Here is a 13,631-nt window from a genome sequence, read left to right on the forward strand (position 1 = left end):
GAAATGAAACGCTTGACAGTTTTCCTCTTTCTCCTGGAGTCTGCTGGACTTCTGTGTAATGGTCTACCTTTGTCTACTATGTGGTCCAGTCCTCCCAGCAGCCGCAGCTCCTCTTTGAACCAGTCACCTGCTCGTTTCGAAGTCAGAGACAGCAACGTCTCCATGGCCAAATGACCCGTCTGTAGGGAGAAGAAGGAGGAGTCAGGAACTTAAATCTAAACTGTCAAGTATCACTTCACACGTTTAACACATTGGAGTTATGCGGGGGTGCACCGTGGGCCGCTTCCTGTGGTTGTAGAAGTTGAGTTTTGTGTTTTTCTGGCTCAGCTCTAACAGATCTGTGAGAAACACCCTGACACATGTGGGAGTCTGTGAGTCACCCCGACCGGAGCAGTCGAGATAATCGCTCAAAGCTTTTTCCGCCCTCAAAATAAACCCCCTCTGAACACGTGAAATTTTAATGTCGCCGCCGCGTGCGTTTCTGTACCGTGATGTTCTGCAGGTCCAGGTGCTTGTTGTGCACCGTGTCACACAGCTTCCTGATCTTCTCCTTTATTTTGGCGATCTCCTTGGCACTGAACTGGACCGTGGAGTCCGCCCCATTCCCGCCCCCCTGGTCCTGGTCCAGTTCGAGCAGGCGGATCATCAGGTCCAGGCAGGACCGGTCCAGATCCATGTTGAGCCGGTCTCTGCTCAGGATGTACATGAGAGAGGCTGTACACAGAGCCAAGTTCTGCAGAGGAGACAGAAAAAGAAACTTTAAATTATTTACTGTTGTTCTCAAACCTCCTTCAGCTCTCTCAGAGGTCACCTTCTTTGGTTTTTTTAAACATCTGTTTCCAGATTACAGACACTGGATTTCAGCATATTTACTCACTAACCTGACCCAGAATCAGTTCTCACCAAATTATTTGTTCATTCTGTTAAACGACAAATTCTGAATTTTGGATGTAAAACAACAAATAACAAAAGTGAACAGCACTGAGTCTGGGGCTCAGTGCTCAGCTGCTGATCCTCACCGGGTGTTGTGGGGCATCGTTGAGCGTTTTGAAGACCTGAGCCACCTTCCCTCTGGCCCTGAGGTGCATCCTGAAGCTGGGCATGGCGCAGCGTGTAGCCAGGCTGATCACACTAAAGACACAACACAGAACATCAACACAAAATAACAATCACACAAAATGAGCTTTTTTAAGTGTGAAAATGAGGTTTAAATTTTGAAAATGTATCGCTCTGCCTCCTTCATTAGCGCCCCGATGCTGGTTTTCAGTGATTTTGATGTGAGATGATGTCTCTGAACCTTCTGCCCAAATTTCAACACTTTTTATATCCCACTTCCCAAATCTGAACCCTGATGCATGTTAGACAATGCAAGACAACCTCCACAGCTGGTTTCATCTCATTTGTATTGTTGTTATAACCAGAAAGTGAGTGTATGAAAGGTGCTCTTTGTAAATATCACCTGTAATCACTGGCTGTTGGACTGTTGTTGGTAAATATGGGAAAATTTTAACTTCCCATGGGCCGTGGAGACTCTCACCTAAGGCATCGCGTGTTGAGAGGCTGTCCGCTCTTCAGACCAGTAGCTAGGTATTCAAAGTCATCGGTGAACTCCTGGTTTTCCCCGAACTCCACCACGTCGTTGAAATGCTTCACGTGTTGGACGACTGTGTACAGCTGCAAAGCACAATGAGAGACAGTGATGTTTCTGGTGTTTCTTCAGCGTGATGTGGAGTGAGCTCAAGGAGAACATTTTCTGTGCACCTCTTTATGTTCTTTGTGACACTTGAGTGCAGTGACGGTGTCCTGGTATGGATCTGTAGGGACAGTGACACACTTTGTGACCTTTGGAGGAGGGGGCGGAGCCTTGAACACACCATCGTCCTTCTGAGAGTTAGAGGGCTCCTTACTGGAGCCTCCAGCCGAGGCTGAGGCCTGGAGACGGAGGAAGGTTGACATGAGTAAGCTGCAGCTGCTTTGTTTTTGACGCAGGCTGAAATCTAATATTTGGTCTGAAAGCGAGACTTACAGGAGTCGTCTGTGATCGTGCGAAGAAAGGTGGAGGGGGCTCTTCTTCGCTCTCCAATGTCCAGTGCCTGGCGTTGTACACCGCTTTGGTGGGAGACTGAAAAACAAACACAAGCATATAAAAACATAAACATCGCAGAAGCTGGAAACAGACATGCAGTTCCTCAAATGGCCACTTGAGGCTTCAGCGTGCACTGTGCTGTGGGTGCTTTTTACAGCAGTATTAATGAAATACCTGACAAACAAGCCCTGCTGTGTCTTGGGATGCTACTGAGCACACAAATATCTGTGTGTTTGCACAGCACCAGCAAAAGGATGCACTTCTACAAATCCAACACCGTACTGTAAACTCAAGGCTTCAAAACAGGAGCCAACAAACCAAACAAAACTAAAGTCTGAGAAGATTACACTGAATAACTGAACTGTTACTAAAGCAAAGCCTCTCAAATTCAGGAGATTTTGGTGGATAACAGACAGAAACCAAGACGCTCGATTCCAGACTTGTTTAGAAACCAAAGTGTTTAATGTGAGAACCCACAGCAGAGGATTTTTAGGGCAATATGGTACAGGGTCGATATTTATAAATACAGATCCATTTTAAAATGAGAACAAAATCTAAGCAGCTGTTGTGAACTCCGCTCCATTTACCTGGAACCTGTTATAACCAGTATGCAGACATTTCTGCACACGTGCAGTCGACGTCTCATCCTTGGTAAATCTCTCGGTAAATCATTTCAAAATTAGAAAAAAAAAAGAAAGAAGAAAACTGACTTAATTTATATCTTTTAAACCTTTTCTGACTCCTGATTTTCTCCAAATTTCTAAAAATATTAAATTCAATATTTCAAGTTCACCAGACAGAAGCCTTTGCTGTTCACCGTGGACCAACTGTTCTTTTGTATCTTTATGATTTTTAAGAGAACTTTGAAATAAAAATCAATAAATAAAATAAAATAAAGTCAACTTGAAACAATCGAGGAGAGCAGATAAATAAAAGCGGATATAGTGGATAGAAACTGATGCTGAGAGTGAAGCAGAAACGGAGGAGGGGGAAGCGCATTAAACTGAGCAGAGTTTGCCAGCGTTGATCAAACAGCAGGACACACACACTTAAAAAACAAACACACACACCCTCCCACGCCACCGTCCACCCTCATCCTTGGCTCATCTCCTGTCCTCTTTGTATATTTTTGCCAAACCTGTGGTTGGTGGTTGCCGGGGCATTCATAATGAAAAACAAAAGAGGACGAGCGGAGAGAGTTGGCTGAGGAGAAGAGCGGTGAGGAGGTGGGGCGGGAGGGGATTTCTGCACCGCGGGGTTAATAAGCAGAGACAAAGGGGAGTTTGGGGATGAGCTTTGCTGTGCTGGAACATCAACACACCAAATTAAAGCCTGCGACAGTAATCTGAATGACACAGGCAGACACCCAGCCCACCCGCCCCGCCCACCTGCTGCTAAGAAGTATGGGACAGATGAGAGGGGGGTGAACGTGCCGTGTCTCTGCTATGGGCCAGATTAAAAATATAAGAAAAAACAAAAAACACGCTGTTTTTGGCATTGCGGGGTGTGCATTAGGAGCAAACTACAACTTCACTGCCAAACCTCGTGAATTAGTTATCCCGACTTCACCGGAGGAAAACGATGTCCGCCATGATCAGAATATGAAACAAGTGTAGAGTGGGGAGCATATTTGGTTCGGACAGCCCTCTGATTCTGGCTTTCCCGCTAGCGCCCAGTGCCAGAGTGAACATGGTACTGAGAAAGCGAAGAGCAAAGGGCCAACAGTTTGGAGACATTTCACGCATGCCTACAGATTTTCTTTGATAAACTTTGCTCTCCCCGTCAGCTTCTCCCTCTCCTTATGCTCGGTTACCACTGATCGGGAAGCTTTCGCTGCACTGGCGCCAACGTAACACGTTGCTGTTAACTTGATGAATATCGTTTCATTTCTCCCGTCTGTCTGCTCCTCTCTGCGTGTTTGGGCCATAAATAACACTCAGTCTGCAGTAAAGACTCCAACAATGAGCTGAAATTAAACTAGTGCAGATAAATTGGGTGAATAACGTCAGTTTATTTTATATAAAACATCAGGACTGCAACAACAAAAAAAACTTATCTCTAAGCTTTGCTGTGGCGACGTCATCGTGACTGTGTCCATCGGCAGGACGGGTGATTACTCATTCCTGTCATCCTTCTCTGAAGCTCACTGCTTAGAGCACACGCACAGTTGATGCTTTGCCACCTGCACAGCAGCAGACTCACGGAGGCGGAAAGTAAAACCAAATCCTATGTGAACGTCTCCATCCAGCAGATACCAGCTCCGTGTGACCGAACCATGGAAGTGTTACTTTGTGTTAAAGAGCAGGCACGCCCCAGTTATGCTGTTGTGTGCTTGTTTCAACCCCAGCACCCATCCTCGTGTGTGTGTGTGTGTGTGTGTGTTAATTTTGTAGATTTTATACAATGATAATGAGTCTTTATGGTACAGCAGTGGAATGAACGACATTAGGACAGTGGAGAGGGTCACTGTTATGGATGTAATAACCGCTCGTCCCTTAAAAACATTTCCCAAACAAAGCCAGCGCCATCTCCTAAATATGGATGAGCCTGTCCAAGTGTTGTCATTATGGTAACATCTAATATCTCCCAGAGTCCTCAGCTCAATAACCTAACAACGCCTAGGCTCAGCTGATGGCACAGACGTACAGTTTACTGTAATCAAAGCAGAGTTCTGACGACTCCTCCGTAGGCCGCTCACTTCCGAGGGTTATTATTTTTATAATGAGCTGCACTCCTCTCTCGCTCTCGATCACGTTAATGGGAGATGGAGCGAGATCTGGGATGTACTGCGCCCGGGGGGTGGGGGGGGGGTTAATACAGGGAGGTAAAAAGTATGATGAAGCGGTCAAGAGAAAGCGATGGAGACAGAAATTCAACTGAGAGGGAGGAAAGTTATTTTAGGAGTCAGAGCATGAAACTGGAGAACAAGAGAGGATGAGAGAGTACATTAAGTGCGTTATTATGCTCCTATGGGCACCGTGTCTTCTAATGCCATTACTGCTTGTCTGTAACAGGGAGGAAATTAACTTCATACTTTGGCACTTCAAAAAGTTCTCTGCAGGTGCACAGATTCAAAAGCTATCTCATACTCAGGACAGGCTTCAGACTATCAGAGCAAACCAATCAGGTCATTTAAAAGTGTGCAACTAGACTGCAGTGCAATAAATAAGTTTGTGCAGAAGACACGAGGAGCAAAATGAGCAAAGCATTTCCCCTTTCTAAAGCAAAGTCTGTATATAAAAGAAGGCTGCAGAAAATATGTCACCCAAAATGCCATGCTTTTTTTTTTCCCCCTTGTAGCCAGAATGAACCGTGACAAGACAGGCTGCTGGAAGTGCTGTGGATTCTGAAGCATTTCAGTTTTAAAGTGTCTTGTGATTCGGTGTGAAGTTAGTACGTTTCCCACCTCCAAAGTTCCTTTTTCATGTCATACAACCTGTATGTATCGGAGATCTATGAGGTATGAGTGTAAAATTTGGATATAATTAGTAGGGTTGGGCAATTTGTAAAAATTTTCCAACCCGCAATCGTCAGTCCAACAATCGCAGATGGACGATATATTCGCGCATGTGCAGACTTTTTGATGGGCGGAGCAATGTAATCATGCACGGACTGATTTGTGCGTTTACAACACAGAAGTCCAAACATAGATGAACTAATCTCTCTCTCTCTCTCTCTCTCTCTGCCCCCCCCTAAAAAGAAAAAAAACCCCAAAAAGGCTGTCAGCGAAAACACGGTCAACGCGATTAAAATTTTTAACGCTCTCGACCCATCTGGAGCGCAGAATGAATCAAATTAGGAGAAACTGCCAAAATGCGTTGACAGAGACATTTCAGGGATTTTGACTCAGTCTGCGCTCCAGATGGGTTAATTGTTAATTGCGTTAGTCGTGATGACGACGCGTTAACGCTGACAGCGCTAAAAAATAAATAAATAAATAAAGTCACAAAGTCACCAATTTGGGATTTCTTTGGCTTTAAACCAAATAAAAGAGGGAAACCTAAGGATGTAACCAAAGCGGTGTGCTGCTTGTGCAGACGTATAGTGCAAGCAAAGTACTCAAACACGACTAACTTGCATGAGCATGCACGTGTCCACCATCCGCCTGAGTATGCTAGGCTATCACCAGCTTCTGCAGCTCCATCAACAAGCATTTGGGCGCACACTGAGAAGGGGGCATTTGCTCACAGATGAAAGAGGGTGCTGTTAAAACAGCGCTATTATTTTTTTTTTCTGTTGACTGCTTCTATTAGCTCCATCATTATTAGCAAACTTACTCATGGGCAAACAAATAAATAAATCACCCTTGTAAAAACTAGTCGATATATTCGTCCAGTCGCCCAACCCTAATAATTAGAAAGGATGAGGCCATGAAAACTCAAAAGGCTAAAAGACAGCTAGCTATCACTGAAAGCAGTCATGCCTCTATAGGAAGAAAAATAAACAGGTGAGCAATAAAAAGAAGAACACCATGGAGTTATTCTTTGCCTGCTGCAAAATTCAACATTTTAACTTTTAGAGGGAGTCTCAAGTGGACATTAGAGGAACTGCAGATTTTTTTCTTAAGGGTTGTTGACAGTATAAGAGACATCAGGCATTCAAAGAATCCTGAGCTGAAAGCAAGTCTCCAGCTGCAAAGATGGGATGGAAGAAGAACTTCCAGGGTGGAAAACGCCTGCCACTGAAATGAAAGTTAATTTAGATAATGCCTCACATAGATAATTTTGGCGTGGGACCCACCTGACATGCTGGAAGAGCATATGAGGTCGTATGAGGCAAATATGGGGCTAATTAGGCAGATATGATCAGCTGCGATCAACACATCTTTCTTTTTAATCAAGTTTCAGGATTTCTGCTACAACTTTAATTCCTTTATTGGCTCTGCTGAGTCTGCTCACAGTGCTGCAGAGGTCCTTTACCTTACACGACCTTATAATAAGATGAATCCAATGCATTTGCAGCATGTTAAAGTGAGGGAAACAGTACTGGATCAGCAGATTCCCAAAGATACGGCACTAAAAGGACAATCAGCGGAGCAAAAACAGCCTGCGTTATTAACTCCAGAGGCAGAAACTCTGGTACAAATTACGACATTCCAACAAATCCTGACACGCTGCCGCAAAACTAATTTGGATGCAGAAATCAGTCTTACTAATTAAAACGATAATCACGCATCACCTTTTCAAACAAAGTTAAAACGCCTGCAAACTAAAGAGAACACAATTAAAAAGCGGCCGTAATAGAGAGGCGTCACAGAGCTCATTAGGACAAACTCGGAAAAGTACGGAAGCGGCAGAGAGGCCTGATTAAAAACACTCCTACAGTTTAACGCCAGTAAGTCCAATTAATCTCTCACTTCAAGTTTTTCACCTGATGAGAGGCTCTGAACGCAGAGGCTTGCAGACAGGAGATAAACACCGCCTCAGGTATGAGACGCTGGCAACTCATTTACAGTAATATTAAGATGTGCACTTCCACCGCTGCGGCTCGCTAGCATCGATCAGTCTCCGCTATGAAAAGGGGACCCGGCTCTTATGAGATCAATAGTCTGATTTGCAGATGGGGAGGTAGAGGCCATTAGCAGGCGGATAAATAAAAGACTAGGAGTCAAGAAATGTTCAGAAACAACTCTGTCCGTCCCTCATCGATGCACTGATAAACCTCAGCTCTGCCCGCACACGCACGCGCGCACACACACACACACACACACAGTACTGAGTCATACAGGACGTGGGTGGACAGTCTCGTCCCCACAGGTACATTGAGATCTCTTTCTGTAACGAGTCCCGGTTTTACATTTAGAGATTAGGACGTTTCTCTGAAGAGGTTCATATGGATTAACGAGCTTCTTCATCCGTCAAAGATGAAACTCCTTTGTGTTTGGTGTCAGTTGATTTTTATCCGCTCATTCTGTCTGAATTCTTGTTTTATGAAGATGTTCACTGATTGATTTTACGGGCACTTCACTCTCAGAATAGGGACTAATTCATCCTACAAATGTTTGCTATCAGGTTGGATGACACGCTTTCTTCTAGTGAGCACTTTGTTAAATGCTCCTGATTATAATTATGGTGACACTTTGACTCTTTGCTGTTCTCTGCATATCACAATTCATGTTATCGTGCTCATTATCCAGCACGAATATTACCACTGTACGTCATGATCTGCTACTTGGCCTCTAACTAAGCCTAAAGGAGACAACAGCACCAGTAGATTTTTACTAATCCATAATGTATGAACCTTACTATGATTTTGACTCTTCTCAGTGGCTCCTCAAAGACTAACTCTTAAGTTTAACTAGACAATTATTTGTATGATCTTTAGTGTGTAACTGCTACTGCTAAGCCAGACTTTCTATTATGCTCCTTGTTTTCTGATTTCAGTCTCATGTCTGTTTATGTTTCATGTCTTTGTAGCTCTGTAACTGTGTGCTTCTTTGGATTTTACTGCCAAGGGGCTTCCTGGTTAAATAAAGGCAAAATAAAGTTTTAGTCTGGCTCTCTGCACGAGATTTCCTGGCCCACACGTTTGCAGTGCATCCAGGTGACATTTCAACACACTTAAGTCACTCTCAGCCTGTCACATAAACACTGCGAACCCTCATGTGACTCAGCAGCGGTGTCACGTCTGACCTTCTTTTGTGCACTGAAGATCCTCCGGAGGGTGTCCGGGTTCTTCTCTGCAGGTTTGCCCTGAGGCAGCCTCCTCGGGCCGCTGGCCACCACCCTGAGGCCGTCCTCTGAGAAGTCCAGGACATCTGCAGGGAAACATTTTTTTTAAGTAATTAAATTTGAGATTATGTCACATCTATTTATACTTTTAAAGCCATTCTCCTGGCCAAACTAATTATTTTTAACAGGACACATAGAAAGAAGCGATATGCTCATGAGCTGCCTGAGTCTGAAAGCACACACTTCTTCATGTTTAAATCCAGGAGTTTTTCCACATGAGAGAAAAAAAAAACATGTTATTAGAAACAAGGTCAAATGAAACTGTCTGTCTGTTTGTGAGCTTTAGCTCATTTCCAGCAGTCCTGCTGGATGGTGAAACAGGATTAGCTGATTGTGTTTGTTGTTAGAGTGTGACCGTTTGTGCATGTGTCCGTGTGTTCAGTCTATGCTGGCGTGTTGGCTTTCTCCAATGTTTATCCATACACAAAACAACAAGAAAAGGACACACAGCTCCAGTTTTATTCCACCCGATCGTGCCATTTTTACTTTATTCAGCTTTTTTCGTCTTGTCATATTGTAAATATATTCTATTGAGCTATTATATTCTTCTGCATTTAAGATGAGTAATGTGAATGCCCCTCAAACCACCTGCGCTCATAGAAGGAAATACAGTAAGAAAAAGGAAAATCCAGATTCAGAGACTCAGAGTTTGATGTAATAAAAGGCGTTTACTTTAGTGTGCAAGAGACACAAAAAAGAAAAAAACCCTACAAGCTGAATGAGGTGCAGGGCAAAATGTGTTTGTGTATTTAGTGACGCTAACCCACTACAATAAACTGTTCAAACCTATTATAATCTTTCCATTTTCCTTTTCACCAAGCTGTGCTTACTGTTTTGTCTGCTGTTACACAGTAACTTCCTTACTTTTGGAATAAATGAAGTATATCTCATCTTATTTCATTTCATATGGAATTACGGCACACTGTCGTAGCTACAGAGTCTATGATGGCCGTTTCACTGTGACCTTAAAATAATGACAAAAATCAGTGTTCACTGGGGGACCACTAATAATCTCACTCTCTCTTTAAAAGACTGTTCCAGAAACAGCGCGATGGACAAACTGGTGTCAGAGGGTTTTCTCAGTCAGACTCAGAGAGGCATGTGTCAGCAGGCTCAAGGCAGGCGTGCAACAATCCCGTTTTATCATCGCTTCACATATAAGGCAACGTCCAACTAAACTTGAACATCGTTTCAACTTTGCAAAACAAATAAATGTTATTCGACCAATTTATTTGCCAGAGTTTCATTTCAGCCTTCACTGCTGTCGCTGCAGTCCATTCCCCTCTCCCTGCTCTCAGCTCACTGAGTACACACCTCACACACAGTGTGAAGCAAACAGAGGCGCCAGACATGAAATAACACAACAGGACCAACAAGTGTTACACTGAAGAGATCGAGTGAGCGAGTGAAGCCGACGCTTTTCAGTCGTGTTGGCTTACGTTACCACAGATTATACTTAAATCAGAAATTTTAAATATGAAAAGACAAAAAGCATTCTCTGAGTGCTTCTTAAGTAGTTCTTTAAATCATTATTATCACTTTGACCTGCAGATCAATGGGTTGACCTTGAAGGAGAGGTCCATAATCAAGACACCTGATCCAGGGCGGCGAGTTGGGATCAGGCTGTTATTTGATACACGCGTCAGCTCAGTCTTTCCTTAATTAATTGGATGATATGCACAGGATTAAAACAACAAGCCTGCTCATGTTACTGTAACACTTTGCACACGGCTCTTTGTCTGATTTTGTAAAAAGGTGGTTTTGCTAGATATCCTCGTCACTACATCGGCGTTATCAGTCAGACAGTGTTGGTGTTTTAACCTGTTCGTATCCTGCTCTCCTGCTTCTCCGAGTTCTTCTTGCCCTCCTTGACTGCCGGCCTTTCCTGGACTTCCAGCCTTTCAAACGGATCTGGCGGGTCATCAGCTGGCATTTCCTCTACGGTGACCACCGGGGTCACTGTGGTGTTGGCGGCCTTCTTTTTGGCCCTCCTCCTCTCCTTAGCTCTGCCGTCGTCGTCGTCTTCAGCGCCGTCGCTGTCGCTCATGTCGTCAAAACCAAAGTATTTGATTTTGTAACTGGACCGGCCATCCGCGCTGTCGGTACTGTTCTCCTCCTGCTGGGCCTCCGAGTCCTCAAAGCCAAACAGGTCCAGCTTACTGTCCTTCTTTGACTTGGTCTGTGTCTGCCTGAACCTGCGGAGAGGACATCCAGAGGAACGGCGTTAATATTCTGCTGAGACGACTTAATTAAAACTGAATTTTAATGTGTAAAAGTATACTTGTGGAGAGGATTTTTCATCTCAGGCTTCAGTCTAATGTGTTTCATGATTAGCACGAACATGAAATGGCAAACTACCATATTCTAATTAACACTTTCTCAAGCCTTTCCCTCATAAAATTTATCGTTTTCAGCCCAGGTAATGAAAGCAAATTCAATTTAAATTTGATTTCTTGCAGCATTTTAAAAGAAAAAACCCTGCGATTCAAATGGATGGACTTTTATCTGTGACCAAGGTCCTTTCATTCAAATGAAAAAAATAAATAAAATCACTGAGCGCTCGTTCTTCTTGGCAAAACAAAGGGCATTACGCTTAACTGCCAAAATATTACAGCGGAGTGGAAGTAAATGAAGTCTCAGCAACTGAAATGAGACCAAAGAGGCACATGGCCTCACGCTGAGACGGAAATATGGTAAAGATGTAAAACGTGTGAAATGAAAGGCATCATAGATTGGTTTTCACTGAATAATATGTCCCCGTGCCAGTGAGAAGTCACACAGCATAAACAACTACCTACATACATTTTTATGTATTTGCTTTATGTTTTTCTCCTCTCAAACCTGATAATAAATGGCTTTTCGCTTGTTATAATAAACTACTTTCACACTGAAACAGTCTCATTTAAATCTGTATTTTCTCTCCAAGTCTGTTACAAATATTTTATTAAGCAGTTTGATATAAAATATTACAACTCAAAACATGCTTTTAGTGGCTGCAATTTCAAATGAAGTACTCTGGGTGTTTCGTGCTGGCATGTTCAGCATCCAAGTTCTGTTTATGGACCTACTGAATCACTTTCTACAGGTCTGCTGTGGATGTGGACTAAAGATAATGATCATTAAGCTTTGTGTCCATCACCAGATGTTGCACACCTCAGTTACTTTTAAAAAAAGAGAGAGAGAGAGAGAGAGAGAGAGAGAGAGAGAGAGAGAGAGAGAGAGAGAGAGAGAGAGAGAGAGAGAGAGAGAGAGAGAGAGAGAGAGAGAGAGAGAGAGAGAGAGAGAGCACGAGTTGTTTGTCTGAGGGATGAGGTCGATCTGTTAGATGAAAAATAAGTCTACCTATGGTAAAAACTGGGATAATTTAGACTTCCTGTAGTTCTTGTGGGACATCAGCAGGTGTAGGCAGTTACACATCAAACTGTCCACACTGTGGAACACCCTGACACACAGGGTCCGCCGGTCCCCGTTAACCAACCTTGTATTCTGTTGTTCCGGCTTCTTCCGCTGCCATCCGGCTTCTCCCAGCTGCGTCGTGCTGCCTGAACCGGCGCTACCGCTACCACAAGAGGGTGCTGCATCAGTCCCAAACTCCTCCACCACTCGGTCCTGGATGGTGACGTTACACATAGATATGGAGGATGGGTGCAACACTGTGTAGTCCCTCGTCCTGCCCCGGCTCCCTCTGCCACCTGTTTTGTTATTGCTGTCAGATGCGGATTTGGGAAGATCTGAGCCAAAAACAGTGGCTGCGAAGCTGCTGGAGTCCGAGGTTTTGCCCTGTTTGTTGGGCCTCCTGTATGTCCGACAGTTCGAGTTCCTTTCAAGTGACGATGAGGTCGACATCTGGGAGTAATCCGACGTCTCAGTGAGGTCAGGGTTGCCCTGCAGGTCCTCGCTGTCGCTGAGGAGCAGCTGTGGAGGAGAGGGGGTTTTCTCGTGCCGGGTTTGCACCGGGTCACAGCCACCTGCCGTCGTGACGCCCACCGAAGCCCATGACAGAGTAGGGGCAGGGTTGCGGGGTTCCTGTGTGGGAGAAGGTGGCCGGAGGCCCATTATAACATCCCACGAGTCATAGGTGGATTCTGCCTTTGAGCCCGTCTTCAGGGTGGTGGTCTGGGCCAGGGGCTTCTTGTCGCTCTCAGAAACGTTTTGGTACCACGTGTAGCTGTGCTGGTTCTCTGACGACGACAGCGAGCTCTGCTTGGACTTTCCTGAGAATGAAAACAGAGTCAGAATCAGTGCATCAAAGTCACTGAAGGCATCGGTCATCTTTATGCTGGTCGAGTTCCAGTTTTCACAAGCAAATTTGTATTAAAATCAAATCAAATGGACTAGACTTTAATATTTGAAAGAGGAAAAGGTGCTGCACAAATAACTAGAACAACAATGAAAATGCAGGCAAAAAAAAACATCTTTGCTGACTGAAATAACAGATAAAAACTAGATCTGTGTGCTTATAAAAATAATGAAAAGAAGATAAATATATACATAAAATGTCAGTCTTTATATGCCTGGAGGGGAAAAAAAAGAAAAGACCTTCATACAGAACATTGTCTGAAGCCAGAAAGTGAATTAAAAACAGAAAAATAGTAATAATCATAATAACAACAACAACTAACTAAAAAAAAATACAAAACTATAATAACTCTGGCAGCAGCTTCATTCTCACCATGACAATGAACCCAAACACACAGCCAATGCCTTAAGCACACCTGGATACAAAAACATACGTACAATGACAGAGAGCCCGACCTCAACGTTACTGAAACTATTCCTGAAGACTACGATAGGAAAGTTGCCTCAGAGAGTTC

At 43.9% G+C, this 13,631-nt stretch overlaps 1 protein-coding gene across 1 annotated transcript in view; it reads right to left on the reverse strand.

Moving 5' to 3' along the window:
• Positions 1-13,631, reverse strand: part of LOC134633578 (wings apart-like protein homolog) — a 33,894-nt gene that overhangs the window by 11,719 nt on the left and 8,544 nt on the right. Inside the window, exons 3-11 of the mRNA XM_063482438.1 lie at positions 12,296-13,031; positions 10,639-11,012; positions 8,719-8,843; positions 2,027-2,122; positions 1,762-1,932; positions 1,538-1,674; positions 1,020-1,131; positions 488-733; positions 68-179 (exon numbers count right to left, since the gene is read on the reverse strand). Of these exons, the coding sequence (XP_063338508.1) occupies positions 68-179; positions 488-733; positions 1,020-1,131; positions 1,538-1,674; positions 1,762-1,932; positions 2,027-2,122; positions 8,719-8,843; positions 10,639-11,012; positions 12,296-13,031 (2,109 nt within the window). The remainder of the gene's footprint in view (positions 1-67; positions 180-487; positions 734-1,019; positions 1,132-1,537; positions 1,675-1,761; positions 1,933-2,026; positions 2,123-8,718; positions 8,844-10,638; positions 11,013-12,295; positions 13,032-13,631) is intronic.

Source organism: Pelmatolapia mariae, linkage group LG8 (assembly GCF_036321145.2).
Source record: "Pelmatolapia mariae isolate MD_Pm_ZW linkage group LG8, Pm_UMD_F_2, whole genome shotgun sequence".
Taxonomy (NCBI): domain Eukaryota; kingdom Metazoa; phylum Chordata; class Actinopteri; order Cichliformes; family Cichlidae; genus Pelmatolapia; species Pelmatolapia mariae.